General features: G+C 35.3%; 3 protein-coding genes and 1 long non-coding RNA gene across 6 annotated transcripts in view; 1 reads left to right on the plus strand and 3 right to left on the minus strand.

The window, feature by feature from the left end:
* Nucleotides 1-1,838, minus strand: part of tmem176l.1 (transmembrane protein 176l.1) — a 6,965-nt gene extending 5,127 nt beyond the window's left edge. For both annotated transcript variants that reach the window (XM_009292654.5, XM_009292653.5), the window contains exon 1: nucleotides 1,720-1,838. The gene's annotated coding sequence lies outside the window, so the exon portion shown is untranslated. The remainder of the gene's footprint in view (nucleotides 1-1,719) is intronic.
* Nucleotides 1,839-2,081: 243 nt separating this feature from the next.
* LOC141378320 (uncharacterized) lies at nucleotides 2,082-8,163 on the plus strand. Of its 2 annotated transcripts, XR_012392533.1 has the most exons (3): nucleotides 2,082-2,255; nucleotides 4,402-4,597; nucleotides 6,082-8,163. It is a non-coding gene; the product is annotated as an uncharacterized lncRNA (long non-coding RNA). The 2 variants fall into 2 exon arrangements; XR_012392532.1 differs by lacking the exon at nucleotides 4,402-4,597 and having other exon boundaries at nucleotides 2,091-2,255.
* On the minus strand, nucleotides 6,602-8,318 carry LOC100150707 (1-phosphatidylinositol phosphodiesterase-like). The gene is made up of 2 exons (XM_068214254.2): nucleotides 8,234-8,318; nucleotides 6,602-8,040 (listed from the first exon to the last, which is right to left on the minus strand). The coding sequence occupies exons 1-2, from the start codon at nucleotides 8,278-8,280 to the stop codon at nucleotides 7,209-7,211; spliced, it is 879 nt and encodes a 292-aa protein (XP_068070355.1). The 5' UTR covers nucleotides 8,281-8,318; the 3' UTR covers nucleotides 6,602-7,208.
* A 9,085-nt stretch (nucleotides 8,319-17,403) lies between these two features.
* Nucleotides 17,404-19,791, minus strand: LOC100150005 (1-phosphatidylinositol phosphodiesterase-like). Its single transcript, XM_073926731.1, has 2 exons — nucleotides 19,748-19,791; nucleotides 17,404-19,554 (listed from the first exon to the last, which is right to left on the minus strand). Exons 1-2 carry the CDS (start codon nucleotides 19,786-19,788, stop codon nucleotides 18,726-18,728), a joined length of 870 nt encoding a protein of 289 aa, XP_073782832.1. The 5' UTR covers nucleotides 19,789-19,791; the 3' UTR covers nucleotides 17,404-18,725.
* Nucleotides 19,792-20,380: the final 589 nt, after the last annotated feature.

The raw sequence follows: 20,380 nt of genomic DNA on the forward strand, positions 1-20,380 counted from the left end.
ATTTTTTCAAATACTTGCCAATATCAATGCAGGAATTTTGGTAGTATCAGCGAGTAAATGGATACTAGTATTGATATCCTAACAACTATAGTTGGCAACAGACTTCAGTTTTAATTCATTTATTTATTTACACATTTGAAGAATAGTCTAAAGCAGACATATGCTTACTTAACACTTATGCAAAGATGCTCATTTTATATACACTAATAATATAATAAATAAAATAAAAAATCACATGGAAAATAAACAGTTTCTCTGGATTTCTTAGGTATTCATTAGGATTTGATCCAAATGGTAATTAATATTTGTTTTATTCTATTAAAGGCTTGATACCATTTCTTCAAAATTCAAAATAAGAAAATTGTAATTTAAGGCTTTAATTGTTAATGATAATTATTCAAAATTACAAATGTCTTCAATTGTGAAGTAAAGTTGGTTTTATATTCGCACATTCTTTCAGTGATAACTTCCCTATACTATTTACCATGCTACTTTAAATATTCGGGCTGAAATCACATGCAAGTATGACTTAAAAACAACATTAGCACTTTTGAATTGATGGTGAACAATGTTGTACTTTAATAGTCATTGGCTGCTAATTTTGATTCCGCTATTTGGAATTTGCAAAGAAATAATTTGTGAAATTATATTTTTAAGGAGAAAGTCTGAATAGGCGAATATAAAACCAACGTTACCTCAATCCTTTATTGACCATGTTTTTCTGCTCAGTTTAAAAAATAAATAAAAGTTTGCTTAAACAATGACATAAAGGGACATTGGGATGTTTTGATAACCTTTTCCGTTCCCGATGACGATTCCAATACCTGAGATTATACCTAAATATTTAAAAAGATAGTGTCAGGTCAGTTTATTGTTTCAAATACTCACCGATACCAATGCCAGAAATTTGGCGGTATCAACTATTTTTAGACACTAGTATTGATTTCGGAACAACCCTAGTTGGCAACATAGGTTTAATCTATTTATTTACACTTTTGAAAAACTGTCTGAAGCAGACATATTTTACAACATGCTTACTTAACCCTTATATTTAAAGATGCTCATTTTTTATACACTGATGATATACTCAGAGAGAGATCACATGCAAAATACAGTTTCTCTGGATTTATTGGGTATTCACTAGGATTTCATTAAAATATTAATGTTATTAAAGGCTTGATAGCATTTATTCCACATTTGAAATTAGAACCTTGTCGTTTACAGCTTAATTTTCTTAATGAAACTAGTTAAAATAAGAAATGTCTTCAATTGTGATAGCAAATCAGGATTATTTCACAAAATATAGATTTCTTAACCATTCACAGGTAAAACATTGCTTTTGTGTTATCAAACAATGATGTTATTAACATTAACATGTCTGTTAATATGGAACCTTACTGTTATTTTAATGGGAAGTGCTTTAAAACATTTTATTTTACATTTGCAATAAATGTTATACAGAAAAACATTGTTTTTTTTTACTCAAATGCACACACAATAAACCAGAAATCTTAATATTTAAAAAACTATAGTTAAAACAAAGCTTATCCGTCTCCTTTTCTTTCACAAACACATTCTGTAACATCGAAAACTAATCGAAACGGTAACATAACGGTAACGTTAATGAAAACAAAACAAACAACGTGACAACGAATTCATAGATGTTCAATATTATACTTATACCCTTCAAAAAGCTTTTAAAAAGCTACTCAAACCTACCGTGGTACTAACACTCGCAGGATTCGGGGGAGATTTCAAAACTTTGTTCGAGTTTAACCTCAGAGTTCGACAACAAACTTCTTGTTACGAATAAAACACAAATGGCGTTGTTAGTGAACGAATCGTTCTGTTGAGTCGGTTACTTTAAACAGATCTTCTGAATCAGTTCACAAACTGCATCGTCACAGACTGCATCACAGCGTTTCATTCAGACAGCCGACCACCTAATAAAGGCTTTCTTTAAAACACAGATTTAAATACATTACTGCACTGTTTAAAGTAAATAGAAACTACTTTTAGGGTTGTAAATAACCGAATTTACGCGATGACGCAATGAAATCAGTGAATTGAATTTGTGAACCGGTTCTTTTAAACAAAAAAGAAGGTACCAACTTCCCGACTTTGGTCCGGAAGGCATCATTTCCCGTTATAAGGCGGAGCTATTATACTTCAGCGTTGATAAACAGGAATGTATTGCAGAATGATAGTTCTACAGTAGGACTACCATTGATGCTACCGGTAACGAGCTAAAAAAGGTAAATGTTGAAAATAATAAAATAAATAGGACAGTCTACGTGTAGCATGTGTACAGTTTAATACCCTAAGGTGAATCTAAATATAATTTAATAATTTATCTAAGAATTAGTGATTAAATTGAGTTAAATCCTTCATATTTAATATAATAGTTTATCTGGTGTCTCTGCTTTCACGCTTTCAAAAGCTGCTTTTGTGTTAAATAAATGCCACCTGCTGGTAAAATCATGCAAATACTTTTTTGGTCCTTGAAGTAGGTTTAAGACAGATGTAGCCTAATTCATTGATAAAAATGCAAAATACGAACAATTCAAGAAATAGGAGCCTGCAAGTTTATTAATACTACGAGTATAAAGATTAAGTATTAAGTTACTCTATTTTACTTAAAATATATATTTTTAAATTGAATTGAATAAATACATTTTAAAATTCTGAAAAGCAGTATTTGCATAAACACCAAAATCTATGTAATGTTAAATGTAGAGGTTAGGGTTACACAGACAGACAGACAGACACACACACACACACACACACACACACACACACACACACACACACACATATATGTCTACTGAATTTTCAAGAATAGCCTGAATTGCCTTGTTGATGCCAGAGGTCAGGGGAGAATGGCCTAACTGGTTTGAGCTGATAGAAAGGCCACAGTAACTCAAATAACTACTCATTACAACAGAGGTCTGGAGAAGTGAGTCTCGGAACACACAACACATCCAACCTTAAGGCGGATGGGCTACAGCAGCAGAAGACCACACCGGGTGCCACTCCTTTCAGCTAAAAACAGCAAACTGAGGCTACAATTGGCACAGGCTCACCAAAACTGGACAATAGAAGACTGGAAAAACAATGTCTGGTCTGATGAGTCTCAATTTCTGCTGTGACATTCGGATGGTAGTGTCAGAATTTGACATCAACAGCATGAAAGCATGGATCCATCCTGCCTTGTATCAACGGTTCAGGCTGATGGTGGTGGTGTAATGGTGTGGGGATATTTTCTTGGCACACTTTGGGCCCATTGGTACCAATTTAGCATTGTGTCAATGCCACAGTAATGCCTGAGTATTGTTGCTGACCATGTCCATCCCTTTATGACCCCAGTTCTTCCTATGGCTACTTCCAGCAGGATAACGCACAATGTCATAAAGCGAAAACCGTCTCAGACTGGTTTCTTGAACATGACAATGAGTTCACTGCACTTAAATGGCCTCCACAGTCACCTTAACTCAATTCAATAGAGTACATTGTGGTTGTGGATGTGGTGGAATGGGAGATTCACATCATGTATGTGCAGCCGACAAAATCTGCAGCAGCTGCATGATGCTATCATGTCAATATGGACCAAAATATCTGAGGAGTATTTCCTTTATCTTGTTGAATTTATGCCATGAAGGATTAAGGCAGTTCTGAAGCCAACCCTGTGTAGGGATTATTCAGTTATAACCCAAAGAATGACCGGTCTGTAAGATGAAGAAAAGCCGGAGTCAGAGATTCAAATAAATAAATAAAGTTTACTAAAGATAGTTTGCAATTTCATCAGCAGAAGCCAGCTTAAACACTCGCAATGAGTTCCTAGGTCACTCTGCTTACAATCACCATTCAATAACAATTATACTGTCACATAACGTCATTAACTGTGTCACACATATAGATGTTCTAACCTGATTGGTTAAAACACAGATAGACTGGGAAAATTTCCATGTGGGTGCGTGCGTACAATTCTGAACGATATCTTACGCATATAAATGTCAGACATCCACTAGACTGTTTAGAGCTGACTCCAGACCTGTGAAAAGGATCCACTATCAAATAGAACACACACTTAAAGTACAATCTGTTTTTTACTCAAGGCTGACTCTCAGCCGTCTTTATCAAAACTGGATTAAAACTGGTATAATCTACATTCAGGCAGTTTTATCCTTACTACACAAAGTCTATCTTGAATAAAAAATAGAATCACTTTAAAATAATTAACTGTAAAAATAGCAAAATCACTTTAGACATTTTATACAGTATTAACTCAGTATTAAACAGTTGTTTCCGGCCCTCAGCCCTTCAGTCCCATTCTTATATTCACATCCACACACATAGACTACATCCAATTATATTTAACTCACCTATAGCGCACATCTTTAGACCGTAGGGGAAACCGGAGCACCCAGAGGAAACCCAAGCCAAAACGGGGAGAACATGCAAACTCCACACAGAAGTGCCGACTGACCTTGCCGGGATTTGAACCAGTGACCTTCTTACTGTGAGGTGACAATGCTGACCACTGAGCCACCATGCCACCCCACTGACTTCCATAATAGGAAGGAAAATACTACAGTATGTAAGTCAATGTTTACAGGTTTTTAGTGTTATTCAAAATATGATACTTAATATTTAACAAATGAAAGAAACTCATAAAGGTGTAGAACCACTTGAGGGAGAGCAATTACTGTGTAAATATACATTTCTGGGTGAACTACCCCTTACATTTTTTACACAAGGTGAAACTAAATGGTCCTTTAGTTGAATTAACATCTAGTTTAAGGTTTAGTTATATGTTAATTCAACTTGGGCTGTTAAGTTTAATCTAAACACCTGACTTTTCTAGAAAGTTCAACTATTTGGGTTAAGAGTGTAGTTTAAGCATTGACAATGTACAATGTTTCACCTAACTGACCGTTACCAGTTTGTGAATATTAATAAACAGCTTTCACAAGTCAGCCCAGTAAAGTATGGGGTGCCTCAAGGATCGATTACAGGCCCTTTGCTGTTTACAATATACATGCTGTCACTTGGAGACAATTTTAGAAGACACTTCAATGTAGATGATACTCAATTATGTATTTCAGCTAAACCTGATGAACCGTCTGAACTGTCTAAGCTAACTGAGTGTATTAAAGATGGTAAAAACTGGATGACCAACAAATTTCTTCTCTTAAATTTAGACAGAAGTATTAATTATTGGGCCTAAATCCAGAACACAGCAGATCTCACAACTCAACCTGCAATTAGAGAGATACAAAGTTAGCATTAGCTCTCCTGTAAAAGATCTGGGTGTTATATTAGACAGCAGTTTAACTTTTGAAAATCATATCTCCCATGACACAAAACAGCCTTCTTTTATCAGAGAAATATCGCTAAGCTACGAAATATGCTATCCATCTCAGACACAGAAAAGCTAGTGAATGTATTTTTTGAATGTATTTCTATATGTTTTAACAGTGTATTTTAATAGTGGCAGATTATACAGTGATTATATAGTGATTACATAATAAAAGTTCCTCTATAATTCTCCTAAACTAGTTCATGTTTTTATGACTTTTAGACTGGATTACTGTAATGCTCTGTTTGCGGCTGCCCAGCATCCTCTATTAACAAACTTCAGTTAGTACAAAATGCAGCTGCCAGAGTTCTTACCAGGTCTAAAAATATGATCATATCACCCCAATTTTATCCTCCTTACACTGGCTGCCTGTTAAGTTCTGTATTGATTATAAAATATTGCTTCTTACCTATAAAGCTTTAAATAATCTAGCTCCTGTTTATCTAACCAACCTTTTGTCTCGCTACAATCCAACCCGCTCTTTAAGATCTCAAAACTTCTGGTAGCACCTACAATAGCAAAATCCACTAAAGGAGGTCAAGCCTTCTCATTTATGGCTCCTAAACGTTGGAATAGCCTTCCTGATAATGTCCGAGGCTCAGACACATACAAAACTAGATAAGTTCAAAACTGGATTAAAGACCAATCTTTTTAGCAAAGCCTACACACAATGCACAGCTGCTACACTAATTATTTTCTTTATTCTCTATTTCCACCTGAAGATACTAATCCTGATTATGCAGAGATTAATCAGACCTGAGAAGAGATGATGCCAAGGTATCCATAATCCTGGACCAGGCCATGTCCTGAGCTGTTGCTGTGCTCCATGTGCCATGGAGGAGTGGAGAGGTTGAGACTGATTTCTGAAAGACCTCAGTGACAGAAGAGTCTTTGCATTGATCTCGTGGGCCAGCCTGATCCCCGGCCAGTGACCTACTCACACCTGCAGCTTCTCCACAATGAATGTCCAGCGTTCTCCAGCCTCCAGCACCTAGACTGCAGCTCTGCACAGGAAGTTTGGCCAGAGGTGAAATGGTCCTACCCAACTGAGCCTGGTTTCCCTCTAGGCTTTTTTCCCCTTCACTTTCGTCAATTGGTGACGTTTGTTCTTCGTCACTGTCACCACTGGCTTGTTTGGTTGGGTCTTGTGGAGCTGCGATGGATTTGCTCATCAGTGTTTGGACTTTCAGCAGTGAAATTTAAAACCACACTGAACTAGACTGAACTTCAACACTGAAAACTGGACTGACACAGTTTTAGTTTTAATTTACTAGAACTTTTATGTCAAGCTGCTTTGACACAATCTACATTGTAAAAAGCACAAGCGAAATAAACATGAATTGAATTGAATTTAATTTAATTATCAGTTTAAAATATAGGGATACCCAAAATCAAATACAAGCATTCCTTGAACCGTCAGTTTATCTGCATATAGTTGGTCTTTTCAAATTATTTTTGTCACATTTCACACTTTTTTTCTGGTAATTTTAGGTTATGGTAATTTGGCTAATTAAAGAAAAGAGGCTAATTAAACAAAATTTAAAAACAGATTTAGACAACAAAACAAATATGAACATGCAACATGGATGACCTTGAAGATATACAGTACAGTTGTTTTTAGCTTTAATAAAAAACAAGAGTAAATACATTTTTATTTCTTTCCCACCCCCCTTCGATTTCTTTCAAATTAAGCTGCTGTTGATTACAAAGTTAAAACCTGTTGGAAAAAAAAAAGAGATTGCAGAATCAGAAATCAAAAAACAAGGCAATAATTACACTGCGTAACATTGACATAACAGAAAATACATACGTCTGTCTTACTAAATGCCCAATAAACATGCACTGCAATCTAATAATTAAAACCAATGATTTTTTGTATCAAATCAAATCCTGGAAAGTCCATCGCTATAATCCCAAAACAACCCTTCGGATTTTGTTTAGAAATGCCACTGAGATGACCATACAGCCAAGGGTTGATTTCTTTTGCCACATGGTTTGGAGTGTTCCATATGATCAACAGAGGCAAGCCTGTGCCGCTGGAATAGCTCAGCACAGCCCTATTAGTTTTAAGTGCACCTAAAGCCTGTTTCAGATGCTCAGTAATTTTATCTTCCTTTTTTTTTATTCTAAATACTTTATAGTCACCCTTTTGATCAGTTTCAAGCAGAGGGATTCCCAGTTTAAAGCTGTTTTTCTGAACAAAAACAATCTTTCCTCTTACCTCTCTAATTTGTGGAATTCTCTCACTAACCCAACAGCCAGGATCATTTTTAAGCTGATGTATAACATTTTCTGGAAATCTGCCCCTTGACTTAACATGCTTGACTCTGATCAACACCGTCTCAGTTTCATACTGAGACAAAAATCTCTTTGTTGTGTCGAAAACTTCAGCAAATGTTGTTAACTGGGGAATCCAACCATGCACAATTTTCAGGTTCTTTCCCTTCACTCTCAAGTCTATGTAGCGTATGCCAGCCTTTAGCTGGTTCTCCAGTGACCACGACTGACATTGTGATCCTGGTATTTTAAGAAGAGCCATGGTTTCATGAGTGCCAGGAATATTGACTTCAGAAATCAACTTTTCATCATCCAGAGTTTCCATCCAGCCGACTCTATAACTAGGAGGAAGATTGAGTGTTGCTTTATCATTAAACGCTTGTTGTTGAAAGCTCTTGTGCAGCCTGTGGAACAAAGTCAGAATATCAGACAGCAATGTTTGACACATTACCAACAAAGTTTGAGTGTGCTGTATATTTATTTTAGAGTCATAGTGATGATCAGTATTGAAAATAAATATAAAATCTTATTTCCATTGCTGTAGTTTTCTTTTTAATTAGCCAGATCATATACAAGTACATTCATTCAAATACTCACAAAAGCATCAAGACACAGAACACTGCGCCAGTGACCCCCATCTTCATTGTCTGAGGAAAGCAGAAAAAAACTAACTAGTGGTGCAGAGATTAATGCGTTTACATAAACAATTACAGTTCTTGAAACTAAATTGCAGAAATTTTAACAAATACTTTTTAACAAGAACAAACTTTTAACAAGGCGGCATGATGGCGTAGTGGTTAGCACTGTTGCCTCACTGCAAGAAGTTCACTGATTAGAGTTAGTTGGCATGTCTGTGTGGAGTTTGCCTGTACTCCCCTTGTTGGTGTGGGTTTCCTCCAGGTGCTCTGGTTTCCCCCACAGTCTAAAGACATGCGCTGGTGAATTGGTATACAAAATTTACCATATGAGTGTGTGTGTGTGTGTAAATGTGAGAGTGTATGGGTGTTTCCCAGTCCTGGGTTGCAGCTGGACAGACATCCGCTAGGTAAAAACATATGATGAATAGGTTGATGGTTCATTCCGCTATGGCGACCCATGAATAAATAGACTAAGCGGAAGGAAAATGAATGAATGACATTTTTTTTTACAAATAAAATAGAAACCTACAGTATACCAACCCATCTAACAGAAACCTTTCTCAGAATGTTGTGGAATAAACTTACAGGTAAATGGTCTTTAATAACATTCTCAAAATATTCATTCATTTTTTTTCTTAGTCCCTTTATTATTCGGGGGTTGCCACAGCAATGAACCACCAACTTATCCAGCACATGTTTTACGCAGCGGACGCCCTTCCAGCTGCAACCCATCACTGTGAAACTCCAATAGACTCTCATTCACACTCATACCCTTCGGACAATTTAGCTTACCCAATTCATCTATAGTGCATGTCTTTAGACTGTGGGGGAAACCGGAGCATCTGAAGAAAACCCAAGCGAACACTTGGAGAACATTCAAACTCCACACAGAAATGCCACCTGACCCAACCAAGGCCAAAACCAGCAACCTTCTTGCTGTGAGGCCACAGTGCTACCTACTGCGCCACCATTCTTAAAAAATGAACATAAAAATTTACCAAGTTTTCTTTAAAATAAGAGAACCTTTTAAAGAACATTCATAATATTACCATAATCTTTTGAAAATGTGAAATGGTGACTAAAGGTGAGAAAATGTTTCTCATAACATTTTCTGTAACAGCAAAAAACCTTTATCAAAATATTAAACATTCAGAAAGATTTTTTTAATGTACAACCAAGCTGCCCATTTCATTTTCAGTCTTATTTCCTAGACTAAATATAGAGCTCAATTTTTTGTTTTTCAGCTCAGTTTTATAATCAGATAAAGATTCTGCAAACTTGTAAGTTTGGAAATCGAGCTGTGCACAACATTGTGTTTGTATTTATAGACACACTGAAGTCCAGGTAGCAAATCCTGGTCTTTAAAATTATTGGCACGAACAACTGACTGTTTTCATGGATTGATCGATTGACCTATCCATCCATCCATCCATCCATCCATCCATCCATCCATCCATCCATCCATCCATCCATCCATCCATCCATCCATCCATCCATCCATCCATCCATCCATCCATCCATCCATCCATCCATCCATCCATCCATCCATCCATCCATCCATCCATCCATCCATCCATCCATCCATCTATCTATCTATCTATCTATCTATCTATCTATCTATCTATCTATCTATCTATCTATCTATCTATCTATCTATCTATCTATCTATCTATCTATCTATCTATCTATCTATATATCATTCTATCTATCTATCTATCTATCTATCTATCTATCTATCTATCTATCTATCTATCTATCTATCTATCTATCTATCTATCTATCTATCTATCTATCTATCTATCTATATATCATTCTATCTATCTATCTATCTATCTATCTATCTATCTATCTATCTATCTATCTATCTATCTATCTATCTATCTATCTATCTATCTATCTATCTATCTATATCTAAGAAATTTTTCAACATTTAAAAAATAATCAAATAGAACATTCCTGTGACACCTGCCCAAAAACATTCACAGACAATTTAGAAATAGTTTCTTCTTAGTTTTACAGTTTTTTCTCAGTGGCTTTGGTGCATTTCTCACAACACCAGTGCATTTCTGCAAAACAGTTAATGCATTTCTCAAAACAATTAGTACAAACTGCAAAACCTAGATGATAACCTGCAAGAGCGTGTCACATGCTCAAAATGGACAGTTCATTCCTCAAAAGCAAGTATTGATGTCAATCAAAGTGTCAGTATCATCAAAATAAAAAGTCCTGACACCATTGTTCATGAACAAGATAGTCAAATGGCTTAGTCATGTTTTCATTATGACAGTTTACGTTTACTATAGACATTTTTTCAATGCATAAATGTCAGGTTTTTTCAAGTCCTGAAAATGCTCAAGACAGCACTGTATACAATTTTCACAGCCATTTATGTATATATATATGTATGTATATATATATATATGTATATATATATGTATATATATATATATATATATATATATATATATATATATATATATATATATATACATATATATATATACATATATACATATATATATATACATATATATATATATATACATATATATATATACATATATATATATACATATATATATATATATATATATATATATATATATATATATATATATATATATATATATATATATATATATATATATATATATATATACATATATATACATATATATATATACATGTACATACACACACACACACAGAACAAGAACAAACATTGGCTCTTCCTTTAGACAAACAAAAGACAATATAAAAGAAAACAACAAAGAAAAGAGACAAAATAGCCCTTTCAGGCTCAAATTAATTTTTAGAAACAGGAAAAATCTGATATTTGGGGAAAATTATCATATGGGGCAGTACAATAGAATCCTGACTTTTTTTTTAGAGAGACCTTCACATGCAAGGCGTTCTGGGATGTTGCAGATTTGCAACATTGGCCCAGTGTGGTAATTAGACACTGACGACTGAATATGATATGAACAATAAATTTTTATATACAACTTTTCAAACTATGTTACAAATTTGTTTTCTGTGACAGAACAACAACAAAAACATTATGGGATCCAAATCCAATATCTCAAATCCTCATTGAGTAGGTCATGTGGTACTCCAGAAACAGTTTTTGTCTTTTGTGTCATCTGGTGAGCAAGTGGGGAAACTGTTTGTTGCTAATGGACAACCAAGTCCTGCAGTGGTACTTCTGAGTAAAAAAAAAACACATGAAATATGTATCTGGAGTAATAAGGTAGTTAATTTTTAACTGTTGCAAATCTGCAACGCCTTTCTTGAGAGGGATAAACACACAAAAAAAACCACACATCATAGTCACAAAACATACAATCAAAACTAATGAGGCTGTATAAACCTCAGAGGGGTCACTGGATTGCTCTTGAGATGTAGATTTGTCAAAAAAAATCAAGAAATTGACCCCCAAGTAGCCAAATATTTTCTCGTGGAGCTAGTCCGTAAAAAATCTGAGTATCTCCATCTGAATAACAGACATCATATCAGAAATCCAGTTCTGTAATGAGGGTGGTAACGGTGATTTCCAATTATTAAGCAATAGTCTTTTAGCCACCACCATGCCTTGCATTAAAGACGCTTGCACTGTTTGAGGGAGAGAAGATGTGTTTTGTGAAAGTCCAAAGATAGCAAGTTCGGCATCTGGCAGAAAAAGTGTACTACAAGACTTGGAGTATCAGTCAAATATGTTAGTCTAGAATCTGTTCAGTAGGGGAAAGAGCCAACAGGCATGAGCAACCGTGTCCTCTGCCATCTTGCATCTATCGCACATTGGTGAGACTGTAGGAAAGATTTTATGGAGCTTGGCTTTAGTATAGTGTAGACGATGCATGACCTTGAATTGAATCAGTTGGTGTCTGCTGTTGACTGAGCATGACTGTATTAAAGTCAGACAATTGTCCCATGTGTCTGCAGAGTTCGATTCCCAAATCTTTTTCCCAGGCAACTTTTAATCTAATGGAGGACACTGCAACACAACTTTATAATCTATACGTTTCTGAATGTGATTAGTTTTTGTTGATTCACACAGGGTGGTGCGGTGGCGCAGCAGGTAGCCTCACAGCAACAAGGTCGCTGGTTCAAGCCTCAGCTGGGTCAGTTGGCATTTCTGTGTGGGGTTTGCATGTTTTCCCTGTGGGTTTCCTCCACTAGCACTATAGGTGAATTAGGTAAGCTAAATTGTCTGTAGTGTATGTGTGTGAATGAAAGTTTATGGGTGTTTCCCAGTGATGGGTTGCAGCTGGAAGGGCATCCGCTGTGCCTCACACAAATTGTCCACTCAAGTTAAATTTTCTGAGATGCAATTGAGGCATTTGATTAGATTTGCTTCTATTCATGCATTTGCATCGAGTTTGTAACCCGTGTAATCCACTTGCATGGACATTTAATTTACATTTACCAATTTACATCAGGCTGTTGGTCTGTTTTAAAGACCTAATTATTTTCACAAGCTTTTAATACTCCTTGATTACTGTTTTTTTTATTAATATTATTATTGCTTTTACTTATTAAACAGTTTTCTGTTACATTTTAGTTTCTTCTCTGTCTTTAGTACTCCTATGTACAGCACGTTGGTCAACTTTGATTGTTTTTAAATAGGCTTTATAAATTAATATTGTGGGGTGAAGCAGTGGCGCAGTAGGTAATGCTGTTGCCTCAAAGCAAGAAGGTTGCTGGTTTGAGCCTTGGCTCAGTTGGTGTTTCTGTGTGGAGTTTGCATGTTCTCTTTCGCATGGGTTTCCTCCGGGTGCTCGGGTTTCCCCCACAGTCCAAAGACATGTGGTACAGGTGAATTGGGTAAGCTAAATTGTCCGTAGTGTATGAATGCGTGTGTGGATGTTTCCCAGAGATGGGTTGCGGCCAGAAGGGCATCTGCTGCGTAAAAACTTGCTGGATAAGTTGGCGGTTCATTCCGCTGTGGCGACACCGGATTAATAAAGGGACTAAGCCGACAAGAAAATTAATGAATGAATGAAATTAATATTATATTTTATTAATATTATAATATTGTATTGCATTTGTGAACCCAATGAATGAACAACAGTACAGAATGAATTAGTTAATGTTAATTCCAACATATACCAATGCATTATTATTCAGGTTAGTTCATTTTTATTTATAAAGCAAAATAAAACAACAATGGTTGACCCTTGTGCAGAAAAAATATTAAAAAAGAAGTCCAAATACATAAGACAAACAAGTGTTCAACTCCTGTTGGCCTTCTCTAATAGGCTTTAAGCCTGATAGTGATTCTGTCACAATTGATTTATTAGAGATTGAAGGCTGTACCATAATTTATAGGGAAAACTATATGGAAAAAGCAAGGTCCCATCTTTAATGAATAATAATAACATTATTAAATGCAATAACAATGAACGACTGTATTTTTATACACAAATGAATACTGTAACACTTGTTATTTAATGTTTGTTCACACTCTCAAAAAATAAAGGTACAGTATGCAAGCTGTCACTGGGGTGGTATCTTTTCAAAATGTACAAATTTGTACCTTAAAGGTCCACATTAATACCTCAAGGGTATATATTAGTACCTAAAAAGTATATAATTGTTCCTCTTAAAATTTGTGGGTACTAATAAATACTTTTAAGGTACCAATATGGACCCTTTAAGTACAAATATGTACCTTTTGAAAAGGTACCACCCCAGTGACAGCTCGCGTACCTTTATTTCTGTGAGTGCATGCAAGTAAATACGTTAACAAACATTAACTAATGAAACCTGTTTAGAAAGTGTTACAGACATTTCCTAGCATACCAAACGAATATAGGTTTTTGGTATTATCAGAGGCATTACTGACTTATGATCATGGTTTGCACGCTTTTGTGGTAATGAATGTCACGAATGTCAATCCCACTAACGCCCACAAAGATGGTATCTGAAAAAAGTGTTGCATGCAGAACTGTTGCAAACAATTTATTTGTGTTGCATTTAAACAATCAAATTTAAACCACACAAGCATACTGAGACTTACTTGATATGAATAGAATTTCTATTGCCTATTTTATTTACACTTCCCTGGAGACTTATTGGTTGTAAGGCCAGAATGTGGAAGATGGTTCTATATTTCCAAAGTGTTTCTCAAACACTGTATTAGATGCCTTTCTAAATCCTCTCTATGAAAAAAAAAATCCATATATTAGCAGTTTTTCATATTTTGTGATTGATTCTTTTATTTTTATTTTTCCAATTAATATGCTTTTAAATTGCTTTATGGAACATTGATCTTTCTTCTTACAACTTTTAACCTTAAAATTTGTGACCTTTATATTTATTGTGACCTAAAAAAAAAGTTACCTTTATTAACATTTTTAATAGTTTAAAGTGATTTATTGCCTGGGTTGGTGTTGTGTTACTCCAAAAACCTTGTAATAAACTGCCAGCACATTTTCTGTTAATTTACAGACTGATTTCTCTCTCTGTACATTATTTATTAAAGTACTAGTACTATTAAAGTACTAAAATTAAAGTCTCTTTGTTAAACTGTAGAGTTTAATTTTTGACGTCAAAAGTCAACAAAGCAGAGATCAACATCCCACAATGCAATTCACAACCGTAAATAAACGGCAAACACTTGTAAATCACAAATTACGGAAACTGTTATTTAAAGTTGTGCAAAATGTGTCAGACATAGCATAAAAATCCATACAATTGACCAACATTTGGCAAATTTACTTATTTTTCTAAACTAGTAAAGCAGTAATAGCACATTTATCATGTAAAACAATGTAGACTTATTAGAGATTGTCTATAAAATCCACACACTGCACTAAAAAGAACATTGTGATTGATCAATTTCATGATGCTGCACATACAGTTAAGTCACATTGTAATGTCACATACTGTCATTATTTTTAGGTCCACTAGAGGTCCCTTAACCATAAAACCTAATAGGTCATTGTTTGAGATGAGAAAACTTTCAAATAAGCAGTTACACCAACCTAAGAGACCAGACTCTGATCTGGAGTATTTTGTAATTGTGTATATCTACACTTGTTATATGTGTCAACTTTAGGCCATGTTCCAAATCCTTTCAAGCTAGCTGTTATTAAGCCTATAATTAAGAAACCACAACTGGACTCCAGCAACTTAATTATTATAGGCCTATTTCAAATCTTCCATTTATGTCTAAAATACTAGAAAAAATAGTTTCTACCTAATTATGCTTCTTTCTGCACATGAACAATGTTTTTGAAGTGTTTCAGCCAGCTTTCAGACCTCATCATAGTACAAAAACCTTATTAGTAAAAATAACTAATGATTTACACTTAGCTGCTGACCAAGGGTGCATCTCGATATTAGTTGTACTTGATCTAAGTGCTACATTTGGCACCATTGACCACAATATTGTCATAGATTGCTTAAACTCTACAGACGTCCATGCTCTACAATGGTTTAAATCATACTTAACTGACCATTATCAGTTTATAAATATAAATGGACAGCTTCTACAAATCAGGCCAATAAAGTATGGGAAGCCTCAAGGATCAGTTTTAGGCCCCTTGCTGTTTACAATATACATGCTACCCCTTGGAGACATAATTAGAAAACACTGCAATGTAGATGATACTCAATTGTATATTTCAACAAATATCCGTCTGAACTGTCTAAGCTAACTGAGTGTATTAAAGTTGATAAAAACTGGATGACCAACCATTTTCTTCTCTTAAATTCAGAGAAAACAGAAGTATTACTTATTGGGCCTAAATCCAGAACATAGCAGATCTCACAACTCAACCTGCAATTAGAGGGATACAAAGTTAGCATTAGCCCTACTGTAAAAGATCTGGGTGTTATATTAGACAGCAACTTAACTTTTGAAAATCATATCTCCCATGACACAAAAACCCACCTTCTTTCATCTAAGAAATATCGCTAATATCGCTAAGGTACGAAGCATGCTATCCCTCTCAGATGCAGAAAAACTCATGCTTTGATGACTTCTAGGCTGGATTACTGTAATGCTCTGTTCGCAGGTTGCTCAGCATCCCCTGTTACTAAACTTCAGTTGTTCTGCCAGAGTTCTTACCAGGTCTAAAATATAGATATCACCCCAATTTTAACCTCCTTACACTGGCTGCCTGTTAAGTTCTGTATTGATTATAAAATATTGCTTCTCACCTATAAAGCTTTAAATAATCTAGCTCCTATTTATCTAAAAACCTTTTGTCTCGCTACAATCCAACCCGCTCTTTAAGATCTCAAAACTCAGCACTTCTGGTAGCACCCAGAATAGCAAAATCCACTAAAGGAGGTCAAGCCTTCTCATTTATGGCCCCTAAACATTGGAATAGCCTTTCTGATAATGTCCGAGGCTCAGACACACCCAAAACAAGATTAGTTTAAAACTGGATTAAAGACCTATCTTTTTAGTAAAGCAATGCACAGCAGCTGCATTAATTATTTTTTTTATTCTCTATTTCCACTTGAAGATACTAATCCCGAAGCCCCAAGAGATTATGCAGCGCCATTGATGTGATCCAAGACCTGTGAAGAGATGATGCCAGGGTATTCATAATCCTGGACCTGGCCATGTGAGGCAGTGAAATTTAAACCACACTGAACTAAACTGAACTTCAACTCTGAAAACTGGACTGACACTGTTTCAATTTTAATCTACTAGAACTTCTATGATAAGCTGCTTTGACACAATCTACATTGTAAACGCACAAGGGAAATAAACATGAATTGAATTGAATTATCAGTTTCAAATATAGGGATACCCAAAATCAAATACAAGCATTCCTCTAGAACCATCAGGTTATCTGCATACAGTTGGTCTTTTTAAATAACTTGGTCACACTTTGTTTTGATGATCCGTTCGTTGAATTAAGTTACATTACATCTACATGCCAACTAAGTCTCATTAAATTATAAGTAGACTGTTAGGTTGGGGTTAGGGTTAGTGCGAGTTGACATGTACTTGCAAAGTTTCCTATGGTCAGTTAAATGTCTGTTGAAAGAGCATATCAACAGATATTAAGTAGATATTAAGTCTACTACATACTCAAATGTACCATCAAAAAATTTACCAATGTGTTACCAATTATTTTTGTCACATTTTACACTTTTTTTTCTGGAAATTTTAGGTTATGGTAATTTGGACAGAGGCCAATTAAACAATTTTTTTTAAAGCTTATTTTAAGAAAACAAAAAAATGATGAACATGCAACATGTATGACCTTAGAGATATACTGTTGTTTTTAGCTTAAATAAAAAAAATGTAATTAGTGACATTTTTAGTATTTTTTTTTTTATTCATTTTTTTCTTAGATTAAAAAAAAAGCTGCTGTGGATTACATAATTATAGACCTGCTGGAAAAAACTAAAAGTAAAAAAAAGAGAAGAAATTGCAGATTCAGAAATCAAAAAGCAAGGCAATGATTACAATGCTTATCATTGACACAACAGAAAATACATACTTCTGCCCCACTAAATGCTTGCAAGTGAAGTAGGTGATTGTCTTTAGAAACATTTTTTGTTGTGCTGGTTGAAAGTCTCTTCACATTCCAATAGTAATTATTATATCTAAATGTATTTTTATTTTCTGGGTAAGGCATAAAACTAAAAATGTTCATCCAATTAAATATTGTCCGGTCGACATTTCCCATAATTCTGATAAGTAGCACAAACTGTCTGTCAACAAATGCAGATTTGGACTTATGCGCATATCTGTTCGCGCATATCCGTCATTAGGGCGTGCACGCCTGCATGCGTGCCGCTCGTTCACGTGCAGACGAGACAAGACAGTCACAGTCACGGTAAAATTAAATGCTGAATCAAAACTTTTTAAAAATCCTGTATCAATATTGGAGTTACTTTTGCACGCTGGAGGAAGGACAACACCATGGCTAAAGTATTTCTGTTAGACAGGTAATGTTCTGTTTTAAAACTAATTTAGTCCCCCAAAGCTTGAAATTGATGTGACTTAGATTGATGTGACTAGTTTCATAAGGTCCTTTTACAGCATCAATAATGTAGATTTTTATTCAGTTTAACAACAAAACATCAGTAAATAGGGCTATTCTGTCCAGCCTGCTTTACTGAGGTGAAGTAAGCAACATTGGTTCATTTTTGAACAATGACAGCCTTCCTATACTGTTAACTATGCTACTCTAAATATTTGCTCTGAAATAGCATGTAAGAATGGCTTAGTAACAAGTGTGATTCATGCAAGCTGCTGGCCCACCACTACTACATTTCTAACTGGCGAATGACATGAACTAGTGGGTTGTCTGCTGTCATGTCGTGGAACAAGTGTTCGTGATTTCAAAAGGCATGGCTTTGAAACACAGTCCCTCCCCTGCAGTCCAAAGAGAATATGCTAACCGGAAAGCATTTAGGCAGATCACCTTCTGCACCTTTAATAAAAATACACTGCAATGGAAATAAACAAACGTAAACATCTAATTATTAAAACCAATTATTTTTTGTATCAAATCAAATCCTGGAAAGTCCATCGCTACGATCCCAAAACAACGCTTCAGATTCTGTTTAGTAACATCTTTGAGATAACCATACAGCCAAGGGTTGATTTTTTTTGCCACACGGTTTGGAGTTTTGAAAATCCTTCCTAGAGGCAAGCCTGTGCCGCTGGAATAGCTCAGCACAGCTCTATCAGTTTTACGTGCACCTAAGGCCTGTTTCAGATGCTCAGTAATTTTATCTTCCTTTTCGCTGATATTTCTGACTTTATAGTCACCTCTTTGATCAGTTTCAAACAGAGGGATTCCCAATTTAAAGCTGTTTTTCTGAACAAAAACAATCTTACCTCTTACATCTCCAATTCGAGGTATTTGATCACTAACCCAACAGCCAGGATCATTTTTAAGTTGATTAATGACATTTTCTGGAATGTTGCCTTTTGACTCATGCTTGACTCTGATCAACACGGTCTCGGTTTTATATTGAGACAAAAAGGTACTTGTTTTGTTTAAAACGTTAGCAAATGTTGTAAATTGGGGAATCACACCATGCACAATTATCAGTTTCCTCCCCCACACTCTCAAGTCCAGGTAGCGTATGCCGGCGAGCAGCTGGTTATGCAATGACCACGACTGACATTCTGCTGCTGGTCCTCCATGAAGGGACATGGTGTCATGAGTGCCAGGAATATTGACGTCAGAAATCAACTTTTCATCATCCAGAGTTTCCATCCAGCCGACTCTATAACTAGGAGGAAGATTGAGTGTTGCTTTATCATTAAACGCTTGCTGTTGAGTGCTCTTGTGCAGCCTGTGGAACAAAGTCAGAATATCAGACAGCAATGTTTGACACATTACCAAGAAAGTTTGAGTGTGCTGTATATTTATTTTAGAGTCATAGTGATGATCAGTATTGAAAATAAATGTCAAATCATATTTCCATTGCTGTAGTTTTCTTTTTAATGAGCCATATCATATACAAGTACATTCATTAAACTACTCACAAAAGCATCAAGACACAGAACACTGCACCAGTGACCCCCATCTTCATTGTCTGAGGAAAGCAGAAGAAAACAAACTAATTTAGAAAGTGTCCTTAATGAGGTTCAGAGATTAATGCATAAGAAATTACAGTTTTTGAAAGTGAAATTGGGCGACACGGTGGCTCAGTGGTTAGCACTGTTTGCCTCAAAGCAAAAAGTTTGCTGTTTCAAGTCGCAGCTGGGTCAGTTGGCATTTCTGAACCGGCAACTTATTCAGCACATGTTTGCACCCTTCAAGCTGCAGCCCATCAGTGGGAAACACCCATACACTCTTATTCACACACATACACTACACTACAAAAAATGCTTTTCTTGCTTAGATTTTTTGTCTTGTTTTTTCTCCAAATATCTAAAAACTCTTAAATCAAGAAGCATTTTCTAGACAAGCAAAACATATTGTCTTGTTTTAAGATATAATAAGCCAAAATTAAGTGAGTTTTTCCTTAAAACAAGCAAAATAATCTTGTTCTTCGATTTGTGATAAGATTATTTTGCTTACCCCATTGGCAGATTATTTAGCTTGATTTAAGAAAAAACTCACTTCATTTTGGCATATTATTTCTTAAAACAAGACAATATGTTTTACTTGTCTAG

This window comes from Danio rerio, chromosome 16, assembly GCF_049306965.1.
Source record: "Danio rerio strain Tuebingen ecotype United States chromosome 16, GRCz12tu, whole genome shotgun sequence".
Taxonomy (NCBI): Eukaryota; Metazoa; Chordata; class Actinopteri; order Cypriniformes; family Danionidae; genus Danio; species Danio rerio.

Excerpts from the sequence above, each read along its gene's own strand:
- LOC100150005 (XM_073926731.1), bottom strand. The coding sequence starts at position 19,788 with ATGGGGGTCACTGGTGCAGTGTTCTGTGTCTTGATGCTTTT. Across the intron at positions 19,555-19,747 it reads TTCTGTGTCTTGATGCTTTT|GCTGCACAAGAGCACTCAAC; the intron begins GTGAGTAGTTTA and ends TTTGTTCCACAG.
- LOC100150707 (XM_068214254.2), bottom strand. The coding sequence starts at position 8,280 with ATGAAGATGGGGGTCACTGGCGCAGTGTTCTGTGTCTTGATGCTTTT. Across the intron at positions 8,041-8,233 it reads TTCTGTGTCTTGATGCTTTT|GCTGCACAAGAGCTTTCAAC; the intron begins GTGAGTATTTGA and ends TTTGTTCCACAG.